The sequence below is a fragment of the Lipotes vexillifer genome, unplaced genomic scaffold (assembly GCF_000442215.2).
Source record: "Lipotes vexillifer unplaced genomic scaffold, Lipotes_vexillifer_v1.1 scaffold113, whole genome shotgun sequence".
NCBI lineage: Eukaryota > Metazoa > Chordata > Mammalia > Artiodactyla > Lipotidae > Lipotes > Lipotes vexillifer.
In genome coordinates, this window is record NW_006792514.1 from 876325 (window position 1) to 892952 (window position 16628).

General features: G+C 35.4%; 1 protein-coding gene across 1 annotated transcript in view; it reads left to right on the forward strand.

The window, feature by feature from the left end:
* The window catches only part of GTF3C3 (general transcription factor IIIC subunit 3), a 31373-nt gene extending 16638 nt beyond the window's left edge, over nt 1-14735 (forward strand). Inside the window, exons 10-18 of the mRNA XM_007465704.1 lie at nt 135-306; nt 2568-2770; nt 3113-3214; nt 3871-4006; nt 5801-6038; nt 6687-6877; nt 10928-11052; nt 12780-12932; nt 14325-14735. Of these exons, the coding sequence (XP_007465766.1) occupies nt 135-306; nt 2568-2770; nt 3113-3214; nt 3871-4006; nt 5801-6038; nt 6687-6877; nt 10928-11052; nt 12780-12932; nt 14325-14447 (1443 nt within the window). The 3' untranslated portion in view covers nt 14448-14735. The remainder of the gene's footprint in view (nt 1-134; nt 307-2567; nt 2771-3112; nt 3215-3870; nt 4007-5800; nt 6039-6686; nt 6878-10927; nt 11053-12779; nt 12933-14324) is intronic.
* The last annotated feature ends 1893 nt before the right edge of the window (nt 14736-16628 follow it).

A 16628-nucleotide genomic window follows, 5' to 3' on the forward strand; every position in this document is an offset into this window, starting at 1 on the left:
GCTGTTTTTATTAAGCCTTTCTCCTCTTAGATTTGCCTCAGATAACTTGTATATGTGTTAAAAAGAGAGATATGAGTAGATGAGCATACTTGTAATGACTGTTTGACTTCCGGCTGTTAATTGTTGGGGTCTAGCCTCTCTTGACAACACTCGTGGAACAGAATCCCGAAGACATGGGAGACCTCTATCTCGATGTTGCTGAAGCTTTTCTGGATGTTGGCGAATATAATTCTGCACTTCCCCTCCTTAGTGCGCTAGTCTGCTCTGAAAGATATAACCTCGCAGTGGTTTGGCTTCGGCATGCAGGTAATACTTTTTTGTAGGAAGGAGAAGTTTTAATCACATAAGCAGGCAAGAACTTATTTCCCCAAGATGGTAATAATTATTATAAAATGTTAATGTCTTAGTGAAAGTATTTCTGGTTTCAGGGCAGTTTTTTGAAAGTCAGTATTTTAAGTTGTCTTGGTTTACCGCTAAGTGATTTTCCCTCACTAATATATTGGAGGAATGATTCACTTAATGGTACCAGAGTGAAGTAGAAAGACTAACATATCCCTGTTAAAAATACCTTAAATACCTGTCTTTTACCTGTCTTAACCGCAGGCTCTGGTTTCTAGTAATAGATTGTCAGACTTGGGATGCAGTCTAATTTTTGAAGAGCTTTTAAGGATTTATATTTAATGTTATTTTGAGGAAAAAAAAAGTTAATATATTTTCAATGTTCTTTGAGCTGAAAATATGCTCAAGATTGTATTTTAAATGTCATTTTATTTCATTGCCTCTAAATCCACAGTAATCTGAAATAAATCATTTAGAGTAGGAAAAGCAGCTTGGGAAAAACAACTAAATCTCTAACAGAAATGTATGAAAGCCAAAAATATTCTCATAGGGTTTCCTATTGAATCAACATAAGAGATGCATTGAAGTTTGAATAGCCTTTGTTTCCAATATTGCATGATGGCAGGAAGTTTTAATATTTTCTTAAAATATTACATAATGGCAGAAAATCCTCTATAACTAGAGTAGCATTGATTGATATTCTGGGATATTTTGACACATATCACAGATATGAAATGGCAAAGAGAGCACTTAATGATTAAGATAGCACGTTACTATTTGGATGAGTGAACACGAATACAAATGTAATACCATCATAAAAAGTTACATTATTTGTAGGTTTTGAATTTTAAAGACATGAGCCAGGAATTGAAGTTTTTATTGCCTTCCATAAGGCTGTGGTATTTATACTGCTCCTGTTACTAACAGTAGACATTTTTAAATCCTCTTTAACTATGGTCATGATACTGATAAATGCTTTTTCCATGTTGAGCCTGTGTAGCTTGAGATGAGTGGAAGGTAAAACCTCAGAATCATCTAGAAATCATAAAGAAATTTGGAACAGTAGATAAGAAAGATCATTAGTGGAATTTAATGCTTGTAACATAATAACAAAATATCTTTTAAAGTGAGAAGTGAAAAATAATGAGAAATTCCATCACGATGATCCATCCACATTTAGTAGTCTTCCTTTATTACCAAAGTTTAACCTAAAGATAGTGATCAGGAGATATTTGAGAAATCTGAGGTTTGAGAAAACAATTGGAGGCAAAATACCATCTTATAGGAGATCATTGCAGTGAAAAGGAAAGAGGTGAAAGGGCTTAGATTAGTGAGTGCTGTGGCTATTAGGGTGGAAAGAAATGCTTACCAGGAATTCAAGTTCAAATGATAGGACTTAATGATTGATTGGCATAAAGTGTGAGGAATAAGGCCCAGTAGCCTCACTTCTGAGAACTTATCCTGAGGAAATAATTGAGTGAGGTGAGGGGAGGTGGTTTATATTGCAGATCACAAAACTCAGGAGCCTGGCACGTAACAAAAGTGAATAAAGTAGGTAAGTGAGAGGCCCAGGGCAGGGTGAGAACTGGAGACGCCCGTCTAAAGGGTGCTGCTGTTTCTCAGCATGGCTGATGCACCAAGTGGGAATGAAGGGACTCGCTGTTGCCAAATCCAGAGTTTTCAAAAGAATCCAGTAACTTGGATTTCATAAAAAATCCTAGCTTTTAAGAATGTAGACAATTCACTGTTTTTAACAGCACTGTGGCCTAACAAAGCATATCTGTAGGTTAAACTGGTCTGCCAGTTTGTGAACTCTGTCTTATATACATGAAGATATTTACTGTGGTGTTATTTATTAGAGTAAAAATTTGGGATAACCTAAATGTCAACTAATATGGTTAAGTAAAGAAGCAATTTAATTGAATATTATAATCAGTCAGAATGCCAGTGAAGGCATGGGAAAATGTTGAAAGCATAATAGTAAGTGAATAAAGCAGAACACCAAATTGTGTGTGTGTGTGTGTGTGTGTGTGTGTGTATGCTGATTACATCCTTGTAGCATAGAGATTAGAAGGGATAAGTGTTTTAAAGTACTGGAAGTATGCATATATTTCTTTCTTGTTATAATTTGTTTGTATTGCTATAATTTCTTTTAAAATGGAGAAATAATTTTGGCCCGCTTACAAATCTGTAGTTCATATTAGTGCTTTATTTTAACATCATTTTAGAATGCCTAAAGGCCTTAGGCTATATGGAGCGTGCTGCCGAAAGCTATGGCAAAGTGGTTGATCTGGCCCCCCTCCATTTGGATGCAAGAATTTCACTTTCCACCCTTCAGCAGCAGCTGGGCCGTCCTGAGAAAGCTCTGGAAGCTCTGGAACCAATGTATGATCCAGATACTTTAGCACAAGATGCAAACGCAGCACAGCAGGTAGGCCATGTAACATAGAAAGAAGTTTTTCTCGGTGGATTATGTTTTAGAACTTTTTCCTCTGTTAAGGATGTCCCTACAGCTTATATCCAAGTTTTATTTTAGTGTATTAAATTCAGTGTTCTTGAAAAAGTGATTTTGAGTCTTAAGTTACAGCAACTTAACATTATGATTGTTAATGTTATAATTTATAGTTTCTAAAACATTGGATTTTAATTATTGTGAGAGATCATAAAGCAAATGTTCTTAAGGTTTGGTTTCTAAGACAAAACTTTTCTATGCAAACAAAACAATTTACAACAAAGGAATCTTGTCTCACTTATCGTGTGCTTATTTACTTAGGAACTGAAGTTGCTGCTTCAACGTTCTACTCTATTGTTTTCACAAGGAAAAATGTATGGTTATGTGGATACCTTGCTTACCATGTTAGCCATGCTTTTAAGGGTAGGTAATGATCTTTCTTTATATTAGCCTTGTTGACTTTTTAAATGTTTAGAATTTGGTTTAAACATAGATTATAGCCATTTCGTAACTCTCTTTTACTCTGTTAAACTCAAACTTTTTAAAGTGAAAGTCAGATAAAAGAAGACTTAGAGATTAATGGTATATAATTGAAAGTTCTACATGAAAGTGTAAACTTTACTATAGATTGTACAATAAAATCTTTGCTAGTACATATTTAGAAAAATGAGAACCATCATGGTATCAGTTATTGGCTCTGTAGACACTGCTATGTGCCAAAATTGTTCACTTTGCAAAAATGTTTTCCAGATATGACATCCTTTCTGAGTCTGGCTTTTTTGCAGGGAGGTGGCTGTGTGTGTGTGTGTGTGTGTGTGTGTGTGTGTGTGTGTGTGTGTTATAAACTTAATATGAATTGCTTTCTTTTTCCTTACTAAGGTAAGTAGTGTGACCCAGATTGCTTTGTTAAGGAAAAAATAAGTCTATTCATTCTCTTCTAGGCATTTATATACACAATGACTGGTCTTTTTTTTGCCTTACTAAAGAAGCTTTCAGGCACACCTGTGACACTTGTTTCCCATAGATTTTCTCTAAAAAATTATGTGACTAAAAAATCTCATTTATCATCTTTAATTCAGGTAGCAATGAATAGAGCCCAAGTCTGTTTGATATCTAGTTCCAAATCTGGAGAGAGGCATCTCTACCTTATTAAAGTGTCAAGAGACAAAATATCAGACAACAATGACCAAGAGTCAGCAAATTGTGATGCAAAAGGTAATTACCTTCATTTGCTTTGTTGCACAAAACTTGGCTGAGTTGGAAAAAAGAACTCATGAAGTAATACTTGACAATAATCTAATTGAAAATATACCCTTTTTGAATAAAATGATATTTTCTAATCTAGATCCCTCAGGTAAAATAAACTCTTTTGGTGTTTTTAAAAAAGAAAGAAAGGCTATACGTAAATACTTCAGTTTAAAAAAATTAAAAGGCAGGCATCTGCTTAGATCCTTCTGTGAAAAAACTAAAGCAGTCTTTTAATTTTGACTTTTTAAGAGGAAAATATACCCTATTTTAAGAAATTTGTGATGATTAGATGATAATACAGATTGCTTTATTTGTCTAGTCACTTCAATTACATATATTCCATTCTCTGTTAAACTTATTTTTGACAAATGTAGCAATAGTCATAAAAAGTCTGAAAATAAGTTGCTTTGACCCAATCTCAAGTCATGTGACTTTGCAAGCCATCTGTTTTTAGCTGAAAAAGGATCAAGTATGTTGGGTGAGGTTATTAGAGAACTTTGGAAGAGACCTAGGCTATAAACTAGAGATATCAATCTAGCAGAAAATTTTTTCATTGTTAATCAGGTCCACGGATACAAATTAAATCATTGTTTACTGACATGGCAGTGTGCAATGGACAGGGTTTTAGAATCCAGAAGAGCTGAATCTCTGTTAAGCACAATATAAGGACATAAGCAAGATGTCGCGGGGGAACATGTTGAGGGTGGGCTCAACTGCTCACAATCTAGCCTCAGAGCCCTGCCATCTCTCCAGTTTATTGATTCTGGGCTTATCCCAGTGGCTTTTGCCTCTGCACACATTATTTTGGACTGTGTTTCCTTAACATATTTTTCTCTGTATCTGACCCAGGCTGTTTTCTCTTTCAGTATTTCCTCATTTCAGGTCCATTGTTGGTTTTTCTTAAGCTCATAAGGTTTTTGTTTTGTCAGTTTCATCATGGTGGGGATCACATTACACCAGTGCATCATGGTAGGATTATCTACGGCTCTTTATGTTACGTGCATTTTGTACTGATTTTTTTCACTCAACATTTTCTCATGTTCTGTTCTCTTTGTAGCTGTTATATTTAAGGAGTGTGTAATATTCCATTGGATAGCAGTTCCATAATTTAATCATTTCCATATTATTTTTTGATTATATGGTTGCTTTTGATAATTTTCTTTTCTAAATAATACCATAGTGAGCATCCTCATCCCTATAGATTTATCCATATTTCTGACTAGTTGTTTAGGATAGATTCCCAGGAAGAGAATTACTGGATCAAAGACAGTAAAAAAAATTTTATGGCTTTTGGTATTTTTCAAGAGCTATAAAGGGAGGTTTCTTACAGACAAATAAGGAAGAGAAGATTTGTTAAGTATGAATTTGAAGTCCTTTGCTTAGCAAATATTTGAATGCCTTGTAGGTGCAAAATCTCATATCTGACCTCAATCATGGAAAGCACACTCGCTCTGGAGGAGCATATATTTTAGCTAGCACTGAGAAACACAAATGAAATAGCTGGACTTTACAATCAGAAATGAGAATTACCTAGGACTGCAGGTTGTTAGGCAGGCAGAGCAGAGGGGGGTCATGTTGAGGGAGTGGAAACAAGCAGCTCCCTCCTTCTCATCATTGTCAGAAGAATGTTGGCAAGAATTCAGTCCCATAGGGCCATGGTTATTAAATTTAACCATAAAATTGGTCATGTGAATTTTCTTTCTAATACTCCTATTTCTGGAAGTGCAGTGTCCTAACTGATTTTCATTGGTCTCATTTTAGCAATATTTGCTGTACTCACGAGTGTTTTGACAAAAGATGACTGGTGGAACCTTCTTTTGAAGGCCATATACTCCTTATGTGACCTCTCCCGATTTCAAGAGGCTGAGTTACTTGTGGATTCTTCTTTGGAATATTACTCATTTTACGAGGACAGGCCAAAACGCAAAGAGCTAGAATACTTTGGTCTCTCTGCTGCAATTCTGGACAAAAATTTCAGAAAGGCATATAACTATATCAGGTGATTTTCCAATAACTTATTTTAATTAGATTCTTTAGATTCTTTAATTAGATTCTTTAATTAGATTCTTTAATTAGATTCTTTAGATTCTTTAATTGGATTCTTTGATGGAGCATGTATATTTACTTTGACGTAGTTTCTCATGTCCAGGATTTAATAAGCTGTTTTATTTTAACTCTTGTCACTTACAGATTAATTTGTTCATTGGTGATTCTCAGAAGCAGTATATGAGAGCATGCATTCCCATTTACTTAACCTCTTGTGCCTCAGTCTCCCCATTTATTGTGATAAAACAGGCATCATAATATTACCACCTTTTAGGATTACTGTGAGAGTTAAGTGAGTTGTCGTATGTAACACCCTTTAACAATGTCTGATATACATTATTATTACGCAGTGTTCATTGTTCTGCAGCTATGAGAGTGGGCTGGGAGAGAAGAGGTGAAACTTAAACCTCTTGATTCTGTTTTGTGGTTTAAAAGTTTTGTTGAAAAGCAGAAACAAGATGTAGAAGCACTACATCCCCCTTGTTGGGGGTGGTGCATTTCAGTGTTGGTGGGACAGCACTGAAAGGTTTCAATCTTAAAAATCAGGAGGATTTTTCTTTCTACATTATTTTTTACCCTCACCCTCTTTCTGCAATTTTAGGATAATGGTAATGGAAAATGTCAATAAACCCCAGCTCTGGAACATTTTCAATCAAGTTACCATGCATTCCCAAGATGTACGACATCACCGCTTTTGTCTCCGTTTAATGCTGAAAAACCCAGATAATCATGCCCTGTGTGTCTTGAATGGACACAATGCATTCGTATCTGGTAGTTTTAAGCATGCACTTGGTGAGTGTCCTGGCATATGACTTTGTCTCCTTCCCTCTGCCTTGGTTTCTTTATCTCTGAAATGGAGATAATAATTGGACCTACCTTGTAGATTATTGTGGAAATTAAATGAGTTAATATAAAGTACTTAAAATAATGCCTGGCACATATAGTAAGTGGCTATAAGCGTTCTCAGTAATTATAATAATTAATATTTATTTTTCTTATGATGCTTTGGTTTCAAAAGGTTAAAGTAGGTCTTTAAAGTAGGACTTTGTTTTTTTGAATGTTTTTTTAAATTAATTAATTAATTAATTTTGGCTGCGTTGGGTCTTCGTTGCTGCATGTGGGCTTTCTCTAGTTGCAGCAAACGGGGACTACTCTTTGTTGTGGTGCATGGGCTTCTAATTGCAGTGGCTTCTCTTTGTTGTGGAGCACAGGCTTCAGTAGTTGTGGCACGCAGGCTCAGTAGTTGTGACTCACAGGCTCTAGAGCAGAGGCTCAGTAGTTGTGGCACATGGGCTTAGTTGCTCTGCGGCACGTGGGATCTTCCCGGACCAGGACTAAAACCTGTGTCCCCTGCATTGGCAGGTGGATTCTGAACCACTGCGCCACCAGGGAAGTCCGAAAGTAGGACTTTAAAGCTCAACAACTCTCCCTGCTGAGGCTTGTTCGTTCTCAAAATAATTTTCATTAATTATGGATGCTTTGCTACCCGATTTTAATTTGCTATAGTAACAAAGAGGAACTTAAGATTTGCTGATAGTTCATTCCTTTAGAACTGTGGTCCCGAACCTTTTTGGCACCAGGGACCAGTTTCATAGAAGACAGTTTTTCCACGGACCAGGGGTGGGGTTGGGTGGAGGGGGGTGGGGGTGGGGATGGTTTTGGGATGATTCCAGTACATTACATTTATTGTGCACTTTATTTCTATCATTATTACATTGTGATGTATAATGAAATAATTATAAAAATCACCATAATGCAGAATCAGTGGGAACCCTGAGCTTGTTTTTGCTTGCCACTCACTGATAGAGTTTTGATATGAGTCTGCATCAGTTGATTTATTATGGTCTCTGTGTAGTCAAACCTCTCTGCTAATGATAATCAGTATTTGCAGCCGCTCCCCAGCGCTAGCATCACTACCTCAGCTCCACCTCAGATCATCAGCGATTATATTCTCATAAGGAGCATGCAACCTAGACCCCTCGCATGCACAGTTCGCAGTAGGGTTCGCGCTCCTATGAGAATCTAATGCCGCCACTGATTTGACAGGAGATGGAGCTCAGGCAGCAATGGGAGCGATGGGGAGTGGCTGTAAATACAGATGAAGCTTCACTTGATCGCCTGCCGCTCACCTCCTGCTGTGTGACCCAGGTCCTAACAGGCCATGGACGGGTTGGGGATGCCTGCTTTAGGAGACAGGTCTTTTTTTTTTTCCCCTTTACTTATTTATTTACTTACTTATTTACATATACATATATCTCTTTTTCAAATTTTTTTTCCCATTTAGGTTATTACAGAATATATATTTTTTAATATTTCTTTGTTTTATTTCTTTCTTTTTCTTTTTTCTTTTTTTGGCTGCATTCGGTCTTAGCTGCGGCACATGGGCTCTGCGTTGTGGTGTGCGGGCTTCTCTCTAGTTGTGGTGCATAGGCTCCAGGGCATGTGGGCTCTGTAGTTTGTGGCACACAGGCTCTCTCGTTGAGGTGTGCGAGCTTAGTGGTTGTGGCGCGTGGGCTTATTTTCCCCACAGCATGTGTGGGATCTTAGTTCCCCGACCAGGGATCGAACCCACGTTCCCTGCATTGGAAGGCGGATTCTTTACCACTGGACCACCAGGGAAGTCCCCTATTACAGAATATTGAGTAGAGTTCCCTGTGCTATACAGTAGGTCCATGTTGGGTATCTGTTTCAAATATAGTAGTGTGTATATGTCAATCCCAAAGTCTCAATTTCTGCTTTGGTAACCATAAGTTTGTTTTCAAAGTCTGTGAGTATGTTTCTGTTTTGTAAATATGTTCATTTGTATCTTTTTTTTTTTTAGATTCCACATGTAAGCAATATCATATGATATTTGTCTTTCTGTGTCTGACTTACTTAGTATGATAATCTCTAGGTCCATCCATGTTGCTGCAAATGGCATTATTTCATTCTTTTTAAAGGCTGAGTAATATTCCATTGATATGTACCACATCTTTATCCATTCATCTGTCAATGGACATTCAGGTTGCTTCCGTGTCTTGGCTATTGTAAACAGCACTGCAATGAACATTAGGGTGCATGTATCTTTCCAAACATGGTTTTCTCCAGATACGTGCCTGGGAGTGGGATTGCTGGATCATATGGTAGTTCTATTTTTAGTTTTTTAAGGAATCTCCATATTGTTCTACATAGTGGCTGCACCAATTTACATTTCCACCAACAGTGTAGGAGGGTTCCCTTTTCTCCACACCCTCTTCAGCATTTATTGTTTGTAGACTTTTTTGATGATGGCCATTCTGACTGGTGGGAGACAAGTCTTTATATTAAGATTTATTTACATAGCTCTTACTAATTCTAATTAAACTCAGGGAAAATATAATCATTTATAGGAAATTTCTGTAATAAGGAATCAGGAGCACACAAGTAGAAAAATACCTAACCAAAAGTTTAGGTGAGACATGTATCTCCTGCTGCCTGAAAGCTAGTGTTGCCAAGTTCACTTCTGAATATACTGTGATTTTGGCTGTTTAATACTTTCATGTTTCATTGTGTATGGCTGCTGTTTTTATAGTTGTTCAGCCAGTAATCTTGAACATCAGACACTGAAACTTTCCTTCATTGTGTATGCTGTTTTGGAATTGTTAGTTTAATATTAAGAAAATATAAAATAGAGATTTTATTTTATTTTTCTATATTTAGAAACTTTTACACTACACAAAAATAGGAAGTCCAAACGGCAGGCTACCATCTGTGCTGCTAAAGAGATTTTACAGTGCTGTGCCTCCTGGAATAGAAGTTTTCTTATCTATATAATAAGTTAGAGATCATACCTTTGTAAGAAAAATTTGCTTAAATTCCTCTATCTCATACAGTTAGGCATTTGATATGAGACAATTATATATATAGAATACATGGAATTCACAAAACCATGAATTCTTATTTTATTATTAGATACATTTAGCTCTTCTCAGGAAAAACAAAGTAGTTGCTATGTTTGGGAAAATAATACCCATAACCTAAAAAATAAAACAAAACTATGTTTCTTTTTCTCACCTCCATGATCCATCACATTTGAATTTATAAGATAGGTCTCAATTAATTTTATGAAAGAATTCACCAAAAGACACATTCCCGCATTGGCTTTAAAAAGATTTAAGGTCATAAGATATATTTATGATCACAATTGATACATTGTTTATTTTGGGAGTACTATTCTACATGGAAATGTCTTAACTGTACCTTGAAAAAGTTACTTTGATACTCATATTTAATCTTCATGGTCAGGATATGCTCATGGGTAAATCCTTCTAATTTTGTTATATGTTATATATTATTTTAAAATTCAAATTAATGTGCACCTGACTGATATTTTTAAATTTTAATTAATTAATTAATTAATTTTTGCCCGTGTTGGATCTTCATTGCTGCGTGCAGGCTTTCTCTAGTTGCGGCAAGTGGGAGCTGCTCTTCACTGCAGTGTGCGGGCTTCTTATTGCGTTGGCTTCTCTTTGTTGTTGAGCATGGGATCTAGGTGCACAGGCTTCAGTAGTTGTGGCACATGGGCTCAGTAGTTGTGGCTCACGGGGTCTAGAGCACAGGCTCAGTAGTTATGGTGCACAGGCCTAGTTCTCCGCCACATGCGGGATCTACCCAGACCAGGGCTCAAATCCGTGTCCCCTGCATTGGCAGGCAGATTCTTAACCACTGTGCCACCAGGGAAGTCATTGATTGATATTTTAGAATGTACTCCTTGCATATGTTAACAGTAACGTTTGTTTACCTTAAAATATATTAGAGTAAGTGTTGAAGAAATAATCAACTATGTTTTTGTTCCACCATCTGACATCACTGTTCATTTTTCAGGACAGTATGTGCAGGCCTTTCGCAGCCATCCCCATGAACCTCTCTACAGCCTCTGTATAGGCCTAACCTTTATTCACATGGCATCTCAGAAGTATGTATTAAAGAGACATGCTCTTATTGTGCAGGTAATTCATTTGGATTCCTCATTACTTGATTTTATGTTCTTTAAAAATGAATATACTTAATGCTTTTGTTACTCTGCTTCAAAAGTAGTACCTGCTTAGCGCACATGTTGGGAGTACCCAACACCTATCCCTATGTTCAGCACTCATGGACCAACATCTAGGGGTACTCCTGGCTAAGACTTATGCAACCATGTAGAAAAGGGTGCGCAGCCAGATCATAAATGAAGAAGACACAGGCAGAATCTTAAGGAACCCTGTGCAGACTTCCTTATATTCTGGAGCCTCAGAGGCTTCCAGCCTTCTAGGTCCTTAAGATTTTTAAATTAATTTAAAAAATATAATAATATAAACATACAATAAGGTATGAATATGTGCCTGTGTGACTGTTTCCTTACATCATCACCACAGTTTGCTCTTTTAAAGTCTTCTTAGTTTGTAAAGCAGTTTGAAATTACCTTTTTGTTTTCTTGTTTACTTTTTTACATAACTTGTCTCCTCTAGTAAAAATATAAACTCCAAGAGATCAGAGATCTTATCTGTCTTCTTCACCCCTGTATCTTCAACACTTTTGCTTCTATTTTAGTTTTTATGTTTATATATTTGATGCATGTATATACCTGTTTTTTAAGTAGTTAGAAAAGGAAAGAAAACGTTCTCTCTCAGATTTTTGTCTTTAAATTTCTCATTTTTAAATAAGAAGATAAGATATTTCTGAGATTGTTTGTCTGCTGTTACTTAACAGAGAACCATGTTTTTCAGTGGAGTAGAGGTCATATTCATGTACTCAAATGGGTTCATTTATTGTGCAGAAAGTATGATTTGTTTACTGAGCATAATTTTTATTCCTAGAATGCATTAATTCTAAAGAATTCCTTAATTTTTATTATTAATTTATGAAGGAAAATTTGTGACCATTTATTACATAGCAGATCACCCAGGAAATATGCATTTTATTTTCTGTACGTACAAATTAGTTGACTTACTCTTAACTCAGGTAATATATTTATTTAATTACTTACATCAGATAATTTGCACCTTGCAACTTGAAGCTTTCCGTGTGTGATAAAAGTTGAAGCTGCATTAAAGGGGAAGTGAAGAAGCAAGTTGCTTTTTGGACACTGTGACACACAGGGAGCCTGCATTATTACAGTTAGGCTCTGAAATAATCAGTTTCTCCATAAAACTATTGAGTCGGAAGTTTTCAGAGGGAAAAAAACACAAGTTTTTTAAGGTTAAGAGGTTATTAAGGTTCTGAGAGGTATATAAAGAATACCATTTACCCAGAAAGGTTAGATATGCTCAAGTGAGTTTGCTCATGAGGATGAAACTTTCTGAATTGTCATTATAAGGGCTTGGATTTTATATTTTGGTCAAGCTTTTAGACATGCATCTCAAACCTAAAATTTTACTGGCCTCTAATGCCACAAAAGCCAACTTGAAACCATAAAAATATGTATTCTTTGTGCTTATAGATTACAGATCTTTAACAGCTAGTTGTAACATTTGGCTTTGTTTTCTATGAATTCTTTTGTCTTTAGTTTAAAAAAATCTCTCTTTTACACCTTCAGAAGAGATATTGACTATATTGTGATATGACACTACACCACAGGCATATATTCTTTTAGGGTGGCACTGTGTTTCTGAAAAAAAAAGTTTGTATTCCTGTACCTGGCACATACTGTCAAATGAGTGAACTATTGAATTATTTATCTTTTTCTTTTTGGTAGGGCTTTTCCTTTCTTAATCGATACCTCAGTCTACGTGGGCCTTGCCAGGAATCATTCTACAATTTGGGCCGTGGCCTTCACCAGCTGGGGCTGATTCACCTTGCAATCCACTATTATCAGAAGGCCCTGGAGCTCCCTCCATTCATGGTAGAGGTATTGTATGATTTACTCTAAAAACTGAGGAGTCACCTCATTTCATCTATAGATAAGTGCAGTTAGCTCAGTGTAGTGGTCCAGACAGTGAAATTAATTGTAGCTTATATATTAAAATATATTTTCCCTTTATTGAATGCACTTATTTAATTATGTTCAGCAACAAGTAATTCTTTGATATCCTGGCCTTAATGACCTGATCAGCAACGATGTGGCCATATATGACTTCTGGTTATGGCCATTTCAGTTATCCTAAGATAGCCCCTGTGGTTAACAGGTGTGAGATGGTAGACAGGAAGCCTGAATATTGAGTAATGTAGCCATTATTCATTTCCAAGTTCAAAAGTATAACTAACATGCTTCTTTATAAAAATGAAAGACCAATATAAATGCAGTTTTGTTTAAGATAATGTAATGTAGGGTGAAGTGTTGCCAATACTATGATAGTCTGTGTTTAAAGCCTGATTTTTAATTTCTGAAGGAAAGTATGTTTTCACAGTTAATTTTTTTAAGTTGCACTCATAATCCCCACATTCCCTCACAACTGTTTTCTATTACCCTTGTTCAACTTTAGCCGTTAAGCAAATGAATACATATTCTTACAGTTATGCTGATGAAATACATATACTTCTGTGTTCTTCATTTCATAAGTACTTTATGTATTGCTCCTTAAGCTTTATAGGTATCATTTTTCATTGTTGCAGATGTTTTTTCAGTTGACTACAAAATTTTGCATGGGGAAGATTAGGAACATAGATCTAATCTGTTCCATTGAGTTCATTGCTTTGTTATTTAAGTAGAAAAAAAGGTAATAACACTCATAAGGTAATCATTATAATCAATTTGGTGTATGCCCTCCTAGACCTATTCTTTATATGCCTTTCTGTTATATACTACAGGTATTTTTTTCCCATCTGGTCATTTGTGTTATGATTTTTTTTTTTGCATGCAGAAGTTTTACATTTTTTATGAAGTCATATCAGTCTTTCTCTTTATAGTTTCTACTTTTGCTGTTATACTTAGAAGGGCCTTTCCTACCCAAGATTATATTATTGTATTTTTCAACTGTATTTTTCTTTTATGGTTTCACTTTTTTACTCTTAAATCCTAATTCATCTACAATTCATTCTGCCATGTCTTGCAGATGAGACTTTTTTCTTTAACTTATTGGTCACACATTTAAAAATACTTGATGATACAGTTACTGTAACAATTAACTGAATCAGCATTACCTAATAAAAATTTAAATCCAAGGTATATGTCTAGTTTTATAAATTTTTTTTAGTATTATGAATTTTAATAGTTTTTTGAACACTTACAAAACTATTTGCCATAAAATTGTCCTGGTTGTCAGTTTGAAATATAACTCATTCATATATTTTTTCCCCCTAGGGTATGGAAGTTGACCAGTTAGACTTACGAAGAGATATTGCCTACAATTTGTCTCTCATATATCAGAACAGCGGGAATATTGGAATGGCTCAGAAGCTTTTATATACTTATTGTTCTATATAAAGCCCCTCAGCTGGGAAAGCAGCTTGGGCAGCTGCTGTGCATGGACCAGTATTTTCTGTCTCAGGGCTTATTATTAACCCAAAAATGGACATGATAATTTCAGAATTATCTGTGTATTTCATTTTTAATATATGATAATAATTTTTTGGTAGATATGCAAAATTATCATTCCTGTAAGAATTTTATATTGGTCTGTCATTTTCTGTTACCATTTTTTGCTAAGTTGTCCCCCAAACAAATGGACAGTATTAGCCATTGAACCAGCATAGAGTTGAATACACTATTTTTTTTACACCATTTATTCATTTGTGTATTTAATACTGTATATTAAACACCTACTATGTACCAGGCATTGTGATAGGTGTTTGGAATACAGTAGTGAGAAAGATATTACCTCTCAATACAGTTCTTTAAATACAGACCTTGAGCATATATTTATTTGAAAGAAATGTTTGCTACATTTCTACATATATCATTGTTGTCAGTCATCCATTTCTTAGTGCCCTGTTACTATTGCCATTAGTTTTTCAAATACATAGAAAAGGAGGTTGCTTAGTAGAGGAAAGACAGATTGGGACTCTTATGTCAGCACAATTACGTAATTCACTTAGTTCCTTGCAAACTTATTTTAAATGGTTATGTGGTAGGAAGACAAGTAATGGAGTTAACATTTTACTTTTCACCTGCATGTATCTTAGCCATAAAGACTGAGAGCTGGGAGGCTGGGCTTAATTCATAGCAAACTGCTCTGAGGCAAATACAAAAATGCATTATCAATGTTTGGCTTTCTGACCAAAAAAAAAAAAAAAGGTGACTAGGTTCAATAGCCATGACCTGGTTTTCGTTTCAAGATCACTGGGAATGTAATAGGAAGACTAGGGAATTGTATGTATGGAATAAGGTGTTACTGATGAAGTCAAAACAGATAAAAAACCTTTTACTTATCTCAAATATTACATATTCTTGGATCTAAGATAACAGTACTTGTTAGATATACTTGGTTTAATAAGAGCTTTTTAGAGTTTCTTTTTAGGGGGAAACAAATACTATAATAAATGTACATGTGGATTATAAGACCCAGTCCAACTGTGGGAGGAAAACAAGTATGAGACTTAGGATGAAAGAAGTACAGTGGGGGCTTTTTAGGAATTCTTACCACTGTTTACACTGTATACATAACTTTGTAGTTGAGAAGCAGAATTTGTATGTAATAAGTAAATGTATGGTGTACTCTGTATGTGTGTATGTGTATGTGTGTGTATATATAGAATTCAAATAAAGTTTATTTTTGTAATTAAAGTTGTTTCATATGCTTATATATATATTTTATTTCATGCCATTTGCAGGTAATGATAAAGCCGACTGTGATAGAGTGATCAGGTAGATTTGTGTCTTGGAATCCTGTGGAGTTGAGTACTCTGTGTTCAGAATTTCTCTCTTGAATTAAACTCACTGTGCTGTAGCTCCAGTACCTGCTGAATAGCCTTGGAGGACACAATAAATCTCTCTAGCAGTCTTCTAAGGAAAAAAAGCTGATAATTGCATGAGTTTGTTTAACATTTAAAATCATAACTACCATTTGCTGAGTGTTTTTACTATGCTACTGTGTTCTAAGTACAGTGCAGGATATTTTAGGTACATTAACTCTGATTCTGTCGGAGAATCACCTGCAAGGTAGGTGTTAATTGTTGTTATGATCATCCCCATCTTATTTATGAGAGATTAAATAGCATGTTCAGGATCACTAGCAAGCTACTCCTTGCTCAGAGATGTTCCTTTGGAGGGACATACTTGCTACAGCTCCGAGTTGTAAAAATTGAGCATAAATTTACTTTAAAAAGAAGAAGGATATGAGCAGTTATTTTTTCTATCCTCCAGGCCTTCTGCCTATTTTTTTTTAATTAATAAAAGTTTTCATTTTATTTTTTCTATTTTTTTAATTTAATTTTTATTTTATAGTTGATCTACAATGTTGTGTTTTAGGTGTACAGCAAAGTGATTCAGTTATACATATATCCATTCTTTTTCAGATTCTTTTCTCATATATGTTATTATAGAATATTGAGTACAGTTCCCTGTGCTATACAGTAGGTCCTTGTTGGTTATCTATTTTATATATAGTAGTGTGTATATGTTAATCCCAACTTGCTAATTTATCCCTCCTCTCCACACGTCCCCATT